Source organism: Bactrocera oleae, chromosome 3 (assembly GCF_042242935.1).
Source record: "Bactrocera oleae isolate idBacOlea1 chromosome 3, idBacOlea1, whole genome shotgun sequence".
In the NCBI taxonomy this organism is placed as follows: domain Eukaryota; kingdom Metazoa; phylum Arthropoda; class Insecta; order Diptera; family Tephritidae; genus Bactrocera; species Bactrocera oleae.
This window is the reverse complement of record NC_091537.1, coordinates 32,907,303-32,923,873: the sequence shown is the minus strand read 5'-3', so window position 1 is coordinate 32,923,873 and position 16,571 is coordinate 32,907,303. Positions and strand designations below refer to the sequence as shown.

Here is a 16,571-nt window from a genome sequence, read left to right as displayed (position 1 = left end):
GTATGTATGTACCTGACCCCATTGAAATGACTTTTTTTCGGTCAGCACTAAATTCAACTTCTATGTCTAGGCGGACTCGGACAAGCAAGCGTGTTTGACACAACTTCTTCGTCGTCTATTCTGAGAAATTTTAAAAAAGTACAATTTACATAAAAAATAGTTTCGTGACAGTATAAAAAAATAATTACCTAAAATGACATAGCAGCTCTTCCAAATTGAATTTTACTTACGTAATTTTTTCAGTAACCGCTTTTTTCTTGCTTTCTGCACGTTTTTGTTCAGAAGCTGTGACACAGTTGCATTTTCGAACTTTTTATTTTGATAAATATGGCGGATTTACCTTTTCGAATTGGTTGCATAATGCATATTGCGCAGTTTACAACACTGCAAATGTCTTCAATTTATTTGTCACTTGTAATTATAATAAAAAAACTCGTACGTTTCGACCAGTTTTTCTGGTTTCATTGTTTTGCTCGCATTTTCTTCAAAAACTATGAAGTCATATCGGTCACGGCCAAAACTTCAAAAGGTAACGGTAAAGACGTGTAATCTCTAATTCCATAATTTTTGATTTGAACATGCGAACAGTTTATTTCGAAAAAAATATTAATAAAAAATTTAAAAAAATAAAATATTTTTAATAATTTTAATCTACATATTTATAATAAATTATTTTGTACAAATACATAAAAAAAACAAGGTTACAACAAAAAAATAAATTGAAAAACTTGTTGTAAACGGGGATAAAAACTCCGAAACTAAAAAGTTAGAAACAGTAAAACAAACTAAGGAATTGTGTGAAATGTTAAAATAAGTCGATGCAATATTTAGTTCCGGGAATTTCCTTTTTGAACAAAATGCTATTATTGAACCTTTTTACATTGCGCCAATGCTAAAATCATTTTCACTGCATTTTTGCTGGTGTATTTAAGGATGGCATTTTTCAGGAACATTTCATTTATTTTCTGTTTAATTTGACAAAACAATTGACTGAAATGTATGCAATATTACTTGATTCGATCTAATTAAAGTTAAAATAATTCTAATTCAGAATAACTAAAATCTGGTTTAGCTTTATCAATTACAAATAATTTCATTTGCAGTTTGACAGAGTATTTCAAATTAAAACAATACAATTAAGTTACTTTATGCGAAAGAGTACATAAGTATTAAGATTGATTAGTTTTGATCTACGCTGCAGTTACACGATTAAGAATTTGCTTTCAAGTTGACTATACAAACTACTTGTCAAAATTGATTTAAATTGACATCCGTGACGTAGGCCGCAAGCAATTTCATAATCAATAGTAGTTTCAAGATGCCATCGTCATGGAAACAGATGGAATGGGAAGAAAGAGATGAGTTGAGAAAGGCGATTTCGTTGTACGAAAGCAACTATAGAGTATATTCAAAATCTAAATTTTGTTTTTCAACTTTACTTGTTCTGCACTATAAGCTTCAATAAAAAAATTGATATCAAGATGGCGTTCAAGTTCAAAAAGAAGATATTGCCACTTTAAAGCAATGTAACATTCGGATTATACGAAAAAGACTTCGTGTTTACTTTCAAACATCAAGTAAGCAAAAGTTGTAGTAACAACTGAACTTTTAATAATGTGTGTTGTAGACTCATCCTATGACATACATAATTGATAATTTGATAATCCAAATGACTAACGAGGAGCAAGAGATAACGCTTCAAAATTTAAATATTTTTTATAATGTGATTTCCCAGAAATAGAAGATTTTATCGACTCTTTATGTTCGAAACATTTCCCACAATCTCTTAATTTTAGTTTTACTCCTTCCAAATGTCCATTTTCGTGATTTTTCCCATGAGTCGAATAGATTTTTTTAATATTTTATAACCTTTTCTTCTGTAAATTTGTACGAAATACAGTTTGTACAATACTGTAACGGTCTTCTCGATAAATCGTCTACCTTGTAACTCAGTCTGGAGTTCGATCACTGGATTGTTAAATAAAAGTCCCAATTTAATAGATATACACGTATCTTTATATCTAACCTATTATATTACTCGTTATTCGAGTTTGCAATTTACTGCTTAAAGCTCTTTACTAAGCAGCACTATAATTATGCTTCAAACAGTCACCGACGCAAAACCGTGGACCGAATCAGCTGATACGACCTATCTTATGAGAGCGCAATATAAATGAACACTCACCACCGCTTCTATCGTCCGCTTCCACAGACCGCAGGGCAGGATATTCGCGAAAATTGGATTTTTGGTGTAGAAACGAGTGAGCTGAGATTGAGAGAGCGACCTCTTGCAATGCAGGGTGGCCAGTCTCGATATTTTGTAGTAATTAAAAATAAACTTGAACATATTTAAAATAGTCTTAAAATAATTCAAAATCACAGTCGAATATTTATAGACGGGCTTACTTAAGTACGGGAGGGAGGAATGTCGGTGACTGTTTGAAGCATTAGAACTGGGTCTGCTGCACAATCCGGCAGTGCTTATATAGTAGTCTCGTTGCTAAAACATCGCCACTCGATCATTCTGGCAACTACGAACTTCGCGTATGGTTAATTCTGGCAATTTATCGTTGATTCGATTGTGTTCTGGCATCCGTGTACGCCACAGTACAATTTATATGGTAAGTATAAGTTGTCGAATGTTGATATTATAGATAACCGCACAGGCAATTTTGTAAACGGTAACACCACTAAAACGTGAAGTTGAAGATATACTTTTCTGGACAGATTGAGTAGGTATTCATAATACCGAATTTCAAAACTTCAACTAAAATGTAATGGATTTCTAAGCTGTAAAGGGGAATTATTTTAATGGTTTAATAAAGTTTGTATTCGTTGTGGCAACCGCCGGTCGCACAATTAGCGGTATTAACATTTAGATCGAGAAAAACGAACATATTATAAAGATTGAAGTGCAATAAGAATGACAACGGATTTATTTTGTAAAAAATAAAAGAAATTTTCAAACTATCGGACCTTAAAACAACCTTAGAGGAATTATACAATGCTGTGAAACTGTGATATGGATGCTACGTGCACATGACTTGATTGCCGGAGGACAGCGAAAAAAGTCTTTCATTAGATAAAAATATATTAAAACAAGCAAGGAAGGGCTAAGTTCGTATGAAACCGAACATTTTATACTCTCGTAAAGTTAAATGGTATACTCGTTTGAGATTTCTTTATATGTTATTAGAAGTAGGAACTGTTGACTTAGTTATTTACTTTTCACTCACAGTGAAAATAATTAGAGCAATTTGTACACTAAATTTACTTAAATTATGAGAAATCGTTCTTGTGTTTTTTGTATATGCTTATAATTGATTTTATATAGAATGCATTACAACTGTATTGAGAAGTATGAAAAGAAATCGTTTTTGGACAATGAAAAACATTTTTTATTTATTATATCGATATACATGTTTAGCTTAAAAATGATAAATATTAAAAACTTTAAAAATTATATTATTATATTAATTTGTATATAATATTCGCAATATTAAACATAAATTTTTATAGAGATTCTTATACATATATCCAAATTATATTTCTTTTCTCCTTATACTATTTAATTTCTATCATATATCTTTACAATAATGTCTTCTATAATAACAAATTGTACATATAATTTAAATTTTCTTAATTAGATTATTTACATAATTTTCTTAAAATTGTCTTAAAAACTTCTATCAAAATTCCTATACCATTCTAATTCGATTATATTTGGAAAAAAATGAAGAACTATTGCAATAAGTCTGAAAATTTTAGTTCGAAATAGAGACACAAATACTGTCATGATAGCTGTTTACTGTGTCAAAAGTAATTGCATTAACACGGGTTTGAAAATGCCCAATCAATTTGTGTACCGGCAGGTGCAGTTGAATATTCTGCACCAAGCAGGGAACTAAAGTTTTTTTCTTGGAGCAGCTTTCTTATTGCAGTCCCTGTAGACAATTAACAAATGTTAAAATCTCCAACAATTACAATAGCACATTTTGATTGCCTAATTCAGAAGTAAGGACTTCCTGAAGTTTTACAATTAAATGTCTGACAGAGAAAGCTGAATTTCTGTATAGAACCAGAATATTAATATTGAAACATTTAAACAAAACCGCTTCCAAAACTTTGCGGCCTGAATAAATTTTCTTTACAGCCTTTGATTCTATAGAGCAAGCAATACTATGCTTTGCATATATTATAATGCCCCGTTTATTTCTCTTGCTTGTTTCCGTGTCCTCTATTCTCAGGTCGTTAATTGGAGTAAAACCTGGTATATCAAAACTTTCGCACGGATAACTCCAAGTTTCTATAAAACATAAAATATCTGAAGATAGAATCAAACAGTCGCTTTTTATATCATTAATGTGAGCGTGAAGACTCTGAACATTATGGAATAAAATTTGATGTCCTGATGTTCGGGACATCATAAAATTGAAACTTGTTCTTTATTTGTGTTCAATTCCCTCAGTTCCCTAAATACAGAATCCGATTCAGAAAATTTGTTAGGAGGAATAAAATTTCCTACGATGAATGGACCTTCTGCAGAAGTAGCTTGACTACAAGCGACATATAATATATTGAAGCTCTAGGCATTCTGGGTCGAGTATGAACTACAACTTTATTATATGTGGCACCCTAACTTTTATGAATAGTTATTCCCTCAGCCGGAACAACTGAAAACTGATTTCTTTCAATTGAAATTTGTTCACTTCTTTTATACTGAAAAAATTTTAGAACTTTTTCAATTGGTGTCTAAGAACTTTCTAGAGGATGAGGCTTATTTGATCGTGCTATCAAACCAACAGAAGGTTCCAAAAATTTAATCCACAGAATTGTTGGAAAAGAACAATGGAAATCAATTTGCATAAGTTGTACAGCTGCCCCATTAACCAAGCCATCACACGTGTTTATATTCACTGTAATCATATATTATATTTGGCGGAGGTTTCTAGTGTACATTCATAGGGCAGTCCCTGCGTTTCAGAAGTTTTGAAAAGTTTAACTCTTTCCAAAATATTATCATTTTCATTTATACCAATTCCTTTAACTGAGTCTTTTGCAGTTGAAAGGAAAGCTTCTGTTGGGATTCGACTGAGCTTAAGGGCATTGAAATTATTTATCACTTCATTGGACTAAAATAAATGTATGGCATCATCGGGAACTTCTTCCAAATTAACTACTCGAGTTTCAATGAGTGATATGTCCTCATTTGTCATAGTACCAGATGCCATATGATTTAATGCAATTGCAAAGACCTGATCCTCCCGTTGTCTCATTATCTCTGTTAATTCAAAGTATTTAAATAACTCCCACAAAGGGGAACCAACTAAAGTGCTGTATGCATCATTGGGATTAGGAGAGAATATCCACCTATCTCCAACAGGTGAGAGTTGCTTCAAATCACCAAACACTATGATAGGTATACCACCGAAGGGGCTGTCTGTTTTGAAAATTTGTTTTAATCTCGCATCAACAGAGCTAAACATACGAGCACCTACCATCGATATTTCATCAATTATGATTAATTTTAAATCGATAAGTCTGGAATACAATAAATTAACTGTGTCTTTGCTAAGTGGCCTCAACTCTCTATTCAACTGATTAACAGGTAAAGAGAATATTGAATGAAGGGTCATTCCACCTATTCCGAATGCTGCTTTAACCGTAGGTGCGCAAAGAAGAACTTTTAAGGAACTTGGATTGGATCCAGGTGTAGAATTGTAACGATGGTTAAGAGCTTGATATATTGCAGATATCAAACGATTTTTTCCTACACCTGCACCGCCGCCAATGAACCCATAAAATGGGAGATTTGTTTTTAGGTGATGCATCAAATGTGTCAAATAGGTTCTTTGCTTAGTATTTAGACTTTGAACTAAAGAAAATAATTCCTCAACTAGAATTAAAGGGGGTAGTTTAATAAGTCTAATATTGCAATCAGATTCAGTGCCATTATCTGTTGAATCTTCGCCATGCAAGTCCAGCAAATTTATATTTGGGTTTATTTCTGGAAGTGCCAACACTCTCAACTCATTTTCCACGATAGTTAGTTCATTTTGAGCACCCTTCTCCAAATCTCTTTCATTATTAAGACTTTATAGAACATTTTCAAGTTCTCTTTGCTCAAAAACATCATATTTTTTTTGATTTTCCTCCATTCTAATACGATGTGTTATGCAAGTCTGTCTCATTATCGTTTTCAATGAGATCTTGCTGTTCATTCCGCCATGGATAGTAAAGCATTAACATTTCGCGGAAATACTCAACTCTGGCCAAATCTGGGTTAAACCCATTCTATACCGAATAATACAAGGTTTGGTACGTTTTTTACAAAACCGCTACCGTCTTTAAGAGGCATGCCAACCCCGCTTTCTGGTAAATTATCGTCTTCCCTCTCTTCTTCTTCATGATCACTATCTTGTGCTCTTCTACTAGATTTAAAATATTTATACAAAAAGTTTCTAACTGATCGGATCTGTGAACATAAGGGTCTAAAATACCGGCTACGAATATTTCAGTCTAACCTAAAGGAAGGTTCTGAAGTTCCGCTCTAGGTTTTACCATTCGAACACGTTCCTCAGGTCGAGAGGTATTTATAAATATTATTACTTGCTTCCGAAAGATGGAGCCCAATGCAGCAATATACTGCTTCTTGCGCAGATATTTCTGTGCCTGATATCAATGTATGACCTATATGTTTAAGTTTTTGCTTAATAGTATAATTTCCAGCATTTACCTCTGATATAGCTTCATTTAAGAGCCTAGAAATTCCCTTGTTAGACTTGTTAATATAATTAATTATATATGAACAGCAAGCATATGCATCCAGTATATATTGAAGATCCATATTTGCTCTATGGATCCTGTAATTTTCTTTTTAGAAAAATTTTGGGTTTTGTTAAACTTGACCTAAGGGCTAACAAATAGTCATCAAAAGACATATTTATTCTACTATCAGACAGGAAGTGTTCAAAATCGTTTAAATTAGAAATGTCTTCTGTAGTCATATTTGAATTTAAATCGTTTTGAATTTTGAAAAAGTTTTCCTTGTGTCTTTCTGAATTTTGACTTGTTTCTGTAAGAGGTAACAGTATTTGCGTTGAAGGCATTGGTGGATATGGTATACCAAAACGACAAAACTGTTGTCCTCTTATTTCCGTAGTACAAGACCGACTGTGGTTATGCTTTAACCCAAATAATTTTCTAAGTGGCTGATCGAAATATCGGTAGAAATATAATTGTCAATAAAACTAATGACATCAGGGAATGTCTGAGGATCTTGAGGGTTGATCCTGGAAGCATTATTAAGCCAATACATGCCATGTACATGCGGGGAACCTCTCTGTTGAAACTCCACTCTCCAGTAGAAATTTGTTACAAAATGCTCTCCAAAAATGCCGGCGTTATCTTTAAAAACCTTAAGAATTTGTCGATAGCGGTAGTCAAAATATCTAGCACAAGTAACCGCGTCTGACCGAATTAAGCGATATCTATCTTGGGTTGTTAAACTGTTGGCTTCCTCTTCCGAAATATCTTCAGAATCAACAGTTTTAGAGAGGATGACCAAAAGCTCAACCCACTGAGATTCTGCAGCCGATAAAGTGATAAAGAAGGTTGGAAGCCCAAATTGGCGAATCATAGCGATTGCCTTTTTCTTCTCAGCTTCCCAGTGTGCAGGTGAGGATCTAACGCCTTTCAAAACCTTTTAACCATCATCGTGTTGAATCAAGTTTTGAACAAAGTTTTCGTTTAATAGATTTTGGGCCGTAACTCGGTTGCGACCTGAAAACTTTCTAAGACAAATGGATGTACTATTCTTAATTTGTAGCAACTTTGGAATGGAACACGCTCTTCTGTCAAAACGGCGAATTTCAGAACGTATTATCTTGCTATACGTTTCAGAGCATGTACGCTTCTGGCCAACGTATATTGTTCCAAATGACAACTCTTCTGAATTATTATCTTGAATTATGTCAATTGGTCTTTGTCCTTCACCTAGCGCTATAACTAAACGGTTATAGTCTAAGTTTTCTACAGGAATATTGTCCAAAAGAGTTTCTTGACCGCGTGGACTTAGCTCTGAAGGTAAAAGACCCGTGGGAATATTATTACCTGAGGGGTTATCATGAGAAGTTTGTGCCGCATGAAAAGATTGAACCAATCGGGAATCCTCTGCAGATGCAACAAACGGAACTTCTTCTTGGTTATTAAATTCTGAAATCCAGTTTTCATTAATATGTATATTGTGCTCACGATACAGAGGGGTATTCACTAAGAACTGCAAAGCTTCCAATATCTTTGCGGGGCGTATGGTATCGATCATGTAATCATGACTGTATTCCAAACACCTTCTTAAGTGAATTTGTATAACATGAGCCTCATCAAAGGACCTTGGTAGAGATGTCACAATATTGTTTACAGAAATTGGTATATTAACAACAGCACCTTTAAGCAAACTCTGACCTTGATATCCTAACGGACGGATTGTCATAAAAGGCAATCTAGGCATTATGAGACGTTCTTCAATTGGGGTTAAACCTTTCAAACAACCCGGTATTTCAGGAAAGTCTAGACCGTTAGCTAAACATATTTTTGGAACGTTGTTTTTAACAATCGCATTTTTGCAAGTAGCACAAAAATTGTAATTTCCATCTTCTGAAGGAAATTTTTGCATTAAAAAGAAGGCGGATGCAGCATTCGGGTGACCTTGCATAATAGTTTCGAAATTTAATTTGCGAACTTGGTGTGAAAACCATAAGCCGCTGCAGCAAAAACATATTTTAGTAGGGCCCTTATTTATATTTTGAAAATAAATGTTTATGAAATCTGTTAAATTGCCACTATTATCAGTTTCTATAACATTATTTTCTCTCGTTAATCGGATTCGTTGGGACTGCTTTTGGTTTTCAATTTGTCTATTGAGTGGGTTATCTCTACGAAGCCGAACTTGACCTTGTCTAAGACGTCTCTGATTCAAAATTTCTTCCCTCATACCCCTCCTACTAAGCTGTCGACGTTGTGTTTCTCTATCACGCTCCTCTCTCCTTATTTCAGGATTTCTTCTTGCATGTTCCCTTTGCATTTGATCACGAATGCGCTCTAAATTCCAATACTCAGGATTTCTTGCGCGAAGTTCTCTGTGTTCCTACTTTGTTCACCATAACGTACCTCAGGATTTTCTCGACGAGATCTATGACCTCGAGTATTTCTTATTTGCTCTTCAGAGCGAATTTGTGGATCTTGCCGCCTTGTTCTATCTTGAACAGTATTTGCAACTTGCTCAACAAATCGAAACTCGGGGTCTTCACGCCGAGATCTATGACCTCGAGTATCTCTTATTTGCTCTTCAGTTCGAATTTGGGGATCTTGCCGCCTTGTCCTATGTTGAACAGTATTTGCAATTTGCTCAACAGATCGAACCTCGGGGTCTTCACGCCGAGACCTATGACTTCGAGTATTTCTTATTTGCTCTTCAGAGCGAATTTGGGGATCTTGCCGCCTTGTTCTATGTTGAACAGTATTTGCAACTTGTTCAACAGATCGAACCTCGGGGTCTTCACGCCGAGACCTATGACTTCGAGTATTTCTTATTTGCTCTTCAGAGCGAATTTGGGGATCTTGCCGCCTTGTTCTATGTTGAACAGTATTTGCAATTTGCTCAACAGATCGAACCTCGGGGTCTTCACGCCGAGACCTATGACCACGAGTATTTCTTATTTGCTCTTCAGAGCGAATTTGGGGATCATGCCGCCTTGTTCTATATTGAACAGTATTTACAACTTGCTCAACAGATCGAACCTCGGGGTCTTCACGCCAAACCCTATGACCTCGAGTATATCTTATTTGCTCTTCAGAGCGAATTTGCGGATCTTGCCGCTTTGTTCTATGTTGAACAGTATTTGGAACTTGCTCAACAGGTCGAACCTCGGGGTCTTCACGCCGATACCTATGACCTCGAGTATCTCTTATTTTCTCTTCAGAGCGAATTTGCGGATCTTGCCGCTTTGTTCTATGTTGGACAGTATTTAAATTTTGTTCAAAAGACCGTACCTCGAGATTTTCCCGCCGGGTTCTATGTTGATTTGTATTGATAATTTGTTCGGACAGATGTACATCGGAATCTAATCTACGATTAGCGTGACTTACAGTATTTTGTGACTGCTCACTATCTCCATATAAAAAGTTTGCACCAAGAACTCTCATACGTCTTCTATTCTGAAGACGACTTAGTAATATAGATTTTCTACTTAATCTAGGCATAATTAATTAATAATAAATGGATTAACATATAAAATACTTATAGATAATACTTCTATAATTCAGTCCGTCCGGGTGTTAAAAGTTGGATCCTAGGTGCTGCTCTCTTTCACTGTAATTCCTTGTAAGTCCTTGCTATGACTCCTTTCCTGTTCCGTGTATAGGTACTATGGTATATTGGTGCATATATGTATATGTGTTTCCTCGCCACTGTGTATAATACGGTTTTGCTCGTCACTGTATATAATAATACTTTAAACACTATATAACTAATACACTAAAATTAGTTTGAATAAAGCACTTTGCTGGTAAAGCCATCTAGTGAAACTGAAACTACAAACACAGTGTACTGATATTTATTATACTCTTGCAACATGTTGGTGCAGCTTACGTACTTTTGTATACCTATATATTACTTAGGTATTCACTAACATAATAAAACATAATATTTAGTTATATTTATATTTTAGAAATTAGTAGTTTATTTCATTATATTGAAATTAAGTTCTCGGAAAACCCCTCCGTAAATTACTTTTGTTAAACGCTTTCTAGAACAGGGGGATCTATGGTACCTATTTTGAAGGGTCTACCCATGAAGGCTAAATTAACAATAACTTACATATAATTATGTATGTATGTAGATTTTCTTCTTTCTGTCTTAATATCTAAACCTTTCATAAGCTGCCAACGGCGCTAGGTAAAAATGTAATTTTCTTGAGTTTACAGTTCACCTCATGACCTTCATATTAAAATGTGTCGCAAAACTGAAATCATAGACAGTAGCATGTAAACCGATGGGGTCGCAGTTTATCTATAACCACATAAAAAGGGTCTTTAGCCCTTTTGATACTATATTACTAGTATTTATTTCATGAATTTTTTCTAGAAAGATTTTTTTGCTCTATACAAAGTCCAGCACTGTAAGAAACTTTTTTAGCATTGTTGTCTGGTATATTTTATAATAAGTTCAACATGATGGCTGAGAAAATATACCTAACCACTGATTATCACCAAATATTAGAAGAAATATATCTATATAGAAATCTATATCTATCACTTTAGGTGATGCAAACAACTCTTTAGTGAACAAAACTATACTCTGTTGCAACATGTTGCGAAAGTATAAAAATGTTGCGAAAGAATTCAACATTCATTACTCGATTATTGTTTGGTATCTTATTGATCATTTGTTTATTTAGTGTCAATACTATTTTTTTCTCCGAAATGGTAACTTTTATAAAAAGAAGCTATTTAACTCAAACATGGTATATGTGATATAAGCTGAACCAAAGGGGTTAGATTTAATATGTGGGGTATATGAGGTTGCTGTTGTACCAGAGGAGCGGAAATCAGTATATTAGGGTTATAAGGATTAAACAAAGTCTAGACTAATTTCATTCATATGCAGCGATATACATTATTTTTAAGAAAAACTGTCCATTTAATTTCATTAAATTATCAAATTGACGAAAAAATTATACCATAAGTAGTACATGTGAGCTGGGAAAATCAAACCAAATTCCTCCAAACCGTATATTAAAAAATATTGAATTAAACATCCATTATTAAATGATATCGTGATTAAATTACAATCAAATTTGGTATCTTCTTGACTTATATTAAAGGCCATAAACTTAGTCTCAGTTTTATTGCTTGAAGTGAGATATACATAAGTATGAATGTGATATTAACTCCACCTCCTCCTCAAAGTGGCTAAATTTTATATTATAAGCTTAAGTGGCAAACGTCAACCAGAGAATCGGAATTCATTATATAAAGGTGTGAGGTTTAGACTTAGTATATACTAATTTCATTCTAATTCAGCGTCAAACCACATAATTTTTAAGAAATCTTTTCCACTTAATTTCGTTAAAATATCACGTTGATTAGCCGCAAAGGTGTAAAGTCAGGTGGAAAGACGGAAATCATATATATATTGGGGATAGAGAAATATATTAGTTTTGACATTGCTCAGCTATACTCGAGAACATATTTTGAAGCAATTTTATATATTATATATATAAAAAAAAATATTAGTGCTCACTGACCGACATATTCGGCATAAAACTGGTTAGAATAACGAAAAGCATTATAAGTAGTATATGGAATTTGAGGGTAGTATTAACCAGATTTTATTAATTTTTTCCAATACCACATACTACTAACATGCCACAGACTAATACAATGCTCCCACTGTTTCATTAAGGTACCTCACATACCATCACCAATCAAATGGAGTAAAGTTAGACGAATGTTCGAAAATCCTGATATTTGTTACATGGGGGCTAGGTAAGATTTTCACCCGATTTGATCCATTTTAGACACAAAGATATCTTGTTATGAGCAAAACACGCTCTCTCATTTTCATAGAGATAACTCACATACTGGCCGATATACGCGGTATAAAGTCACCCGGAAGTTCAAAAATCTTTATATTAGGTATATGAGGGCTATAGGAAGTATTGATCCGATTCAAACCATTTTTGACACAAAAACATACCATTATCGAGAATTTTATTATATGAATTTCAATTATATTATATATACATTGACCGTTATTTTCGGTAAAAAGTCAACTATAGGCACTGGGGTCCGCATATTCAGTACCTAGGTGCTTGAACAGTTTAAAGAATTGTTGGTCACAAGGTGGCATACTTTAAACGCATTATTCACGCAAAGTTTTATCCCGATACAATCATTGTTGCTTGATTTGCATACTGGAAAGTGAAAGAATAAAACGGAATTTAAAATGATGTTATATGAGAAATAGGCGTGGTTGTAGTTCGATTTCGCACTATAACATAGAAATACGAACAGAATGTTATGTACCGAATTTGGTTAAATCGGTTAAGCGGATCCCAAGATATAGGTTTTCACCTAAAAGTGGGCGGTGCCACGCCCACTGTCTAATTTTGAACGTGGTTCCTATAAAGTCATCTCATACCATCCTAGAGATAAAATTTAATGTCTCTGACTTGTTTAGTGCTTGGTTTAGTATTTTTTTATCAGTACCGTTACATGGGAAGTGGGGGGAGTGTCACCCGATTTCACCCCTTTTCACACTGTAGGTAGAGAGCTAAAAACATTTGCTTCCAGTGAATTTTGTTATTATAGCTTTAGCAGTTTAGGAGATATGCACATTAAACCTTTTAGCGGCGGGACCACGCCCACTTAAAAAAAATATTTAACTACAGATGCCCCTCCTTGATGTACCTCCCGTGTACCAAATAACAGTCTTGTATATTATTGCGGAGCTTAGGTTATGCCAATTTATTTGTTTGTGATTAATGGCATTTTGTGGGCGTGGCAGTGGTCCGATTACGCCCATCTGCAATACCAACCGTCTTAGGGTACCAAGAAACATGTGTGTCTAACTCGATTAGTTTTAGGTGATACAAACAACCGTTAGGTGAACAAAACTATTATACTCTGTAGCAACAAGTTGAGAGAGTATAAAAAAACTAGAAGTATTATGCTTATCTACTTCTAGAAACGTTGTGGACTAATTTTACTGGTTACACGCTTTCTGGCAGGCAGAAGTTAATTTGGTGTTTACTTATAGGAAAGATGGCGTGATACCAAACTCCATGTGTTTAAAGAGTTGTAAAACTACGCGCTTTTTTACAAAATTTGCAATAGTGCAATTTCGGCAAAAACTTTTTTTTATAGAAATCTAAATTTTCAAAGTAAAACTGGTAAAGCTAATAATGTATTTTTGTTGTAAGACTCTTAGCTTAATCAACTTTTTTTCTTATTAAGCATAGTTAACTTTTCACATTGAAGTGGTGGGTTTAGGCATAGTAATTGTCAGTTGATTTAAGTTGTGTTAGAATTTTGGTAGTTTCTAATTTCCCAACAACGGAATTAGGTACGTAAAAATACTCATGGACATAAATGACTAAATACGTTATAACTTGAATAGATACACAAACTGATTTAATGAGTAGAAAACTACTTCATTTTACTATAAAGAGGGAAGATTGGTGTATATTTGTAATGAATAAACTCAAAAACTACTGTGCCGATTTGAAAAATCTCTTCACCATTTGAAAGCTACATTCACATAAGCTATATGAATTGTTAGAAAATATTAGGGATCCTACAAATTAAGTAAAGTAATCCAAGGTGTAAAAAAAGTGTCCTAAAACGTCTTTCGGCGCATGCGCTGCGGAAACTATTGATGATAGAATAAAAGTATGTTAATTATTTAAACCGTACTGGTACTGCAATGAAAATGTGCTCGAATTATAGAAACGAACGAACGAGAAATCAGAACAGCACAAGAAGCCGAAAAAATATTACAGTTCGAAATTGAGAATGTTACATTTTCATATATGTTTAATAATATAATAGTTACTCTTAAAGTTGGATTAGTAAATTTATTAACATATGTTAGTATATAATTTCTGTTAAATAATAGTATTATGTTAGAATTGTAGGTTTTAATGTGAATATCTCAAACTCGTGTAACATAAAAATTTTCCGGAATAGCTCCAGTGTTGAGAAAAAGTTCAATCATAATATGAGAACAGTGCATAATGGCTCACCAATATTCTCAAAGCATTGCACAAAACAATGCAAGATTTAAACGGCAATGTTGAAATTACTACTGTCTGGTGATTTCCGACAGATCGGTCATTCTTCGCTTTTCTTAATTCAAGATTAACAAAAGTTTAAACAATCGTTCTTATTGTACAGTATTGAGACGGTTTGATTTACCATAAATGCATTTGCAAATTAATTAATCAGCACCAATATATTCCGAACAATTGAAAGAAATGGGGAATGGTATAATAGAACTGCGACCAAATACTCAATGCATAAAATATCCAGACAATTTCTGCACTGCTGTTCACGACTAAAATTTATTTATTAAAAGTATTTCTTGGAAATAAAAGTTAATTACTTGGATCATAGGCTCAGTAATCGGGCTACAATAGCGGCCACAAACGTACATAGATGTTAGCGACATTTATTTCTAGATACAACAGTTGTTGCGAGGCGATGTTATAGGTATATCGCACAATCGCTAATTTCGTTGACGGAAACGAGAACGAAAATTATATATAAAATGTAAAATTTTGTTTCTAAATTCTCAAGATATACCCGTAATCATATAATCCTTGGTTGAAAATTGGTTCACCTATTATTATTTAGAGTAATTTGAGTCCAACTCAAATATTCAACGGTATACGTTTGATAATTAAAGAGATTATAGGAAATTTATTGAAGCAACCATTATGACGGCAAATATTAATGGAAAAATGGTCATGTTGTCACGTATTGTACCGCCTATAATGTTTTCGTATTTATTCATAATACCATTTACTATATTGAATAATTTATAATAATAAAATATAATATGTACCTTAGCCACAGCAGCGTGTGGTCGGGTCTAGGAAAATAAAAAATAAATTACTTGCACAATTTGGTAACCACAGTAGGTATTTAGTGAACAAAGTGATGAACGAAATCATATTGCATAAAAGTAACAACAAATCAAACATAAACTAGCAAACAAAAATATCCCAAAAGAATACAAAAATAATAATATTAGCAATGAAACTGAAGACGTACATTTGTATGTATGTACCATATGTATGTATATTAGTATTTCGTGTCAATGCAAACAAAATGCATTTAAATTATGATCGCAATTATGGGGAACCAACCGAATGCATACAATCATACACACGTATGTACACTTTTGAATTTTTGCAATTGGATATGATTCCTCAAATTTTATAGTAGTGGAGAAATTACCCAATTGTTTGGTATTTAAACTGGTTAGCAAAATAAACCCCATCAACAATGAACGCAGCAGTTGCGTAGTGAACCTGAAGGAATTTAGAGTAAGCATTGTATGTCGCAAATGCATGCCATTAGCTATCACAGTGTCATTCACATCGTCACAAATTGACTTGTCAATGGTTTGTACACTATTGTTAAATTCGACCTTGGTTGTGTTGTCATTTGTTAAACTTTTTTGTTTCACCATTTTTACGAAGGCGCCACCATAATAAAACAATATTTTAAGCCTGTTTCGTGCATAACTTGAGCACTTTTGGCAAAAATAGGTAAAGTCCGTAATTGTTACTTCCGGACACTATTACATATATGTTAACATATACATATGTATATGAAGACGCGTAATATATTTACACCAATCTCTTACAGATGCTCGCGACAACTAAACTTGCATGTTACAGCGATTAGATATTTATATATGTGCCTTCGGAAAGCAACTACTCGATTGGTAAGTGAATCAAGCTTTCACAATTTCTCTATGGTCTATCGTGTTAAATAATTGAAAG

General features: G+C 33.8%; 1 protein-coding gene across 2 annotated transcripts in view; it reads right to left on the bottom strand.

Annotated features, from left to right (window-relative positions):
- ChLD3 (Chitin and LDLR binding deacetylase 3) overlaps nucleotides 1-16,255 on the bottom strand; it is a 105,951-nt gene extending 89,696 nt beyond the window's left edge. For both annotated transcript variants that reach the window (XM_070106380.1, XM_070106381.1), the window contains exon 1: nucleotides 16,021-16,255. In XM_070106380.1, the coding sequence (XP_069962481.1) occupies nucleotides 16,021-16,255 (235 nt within the window). The remainder of the gene's footprint in view (nucleotides 1-16,020) is intronic.
- Nucleotides 16,256-16,571: the final 316 nt, after the last annotated feature.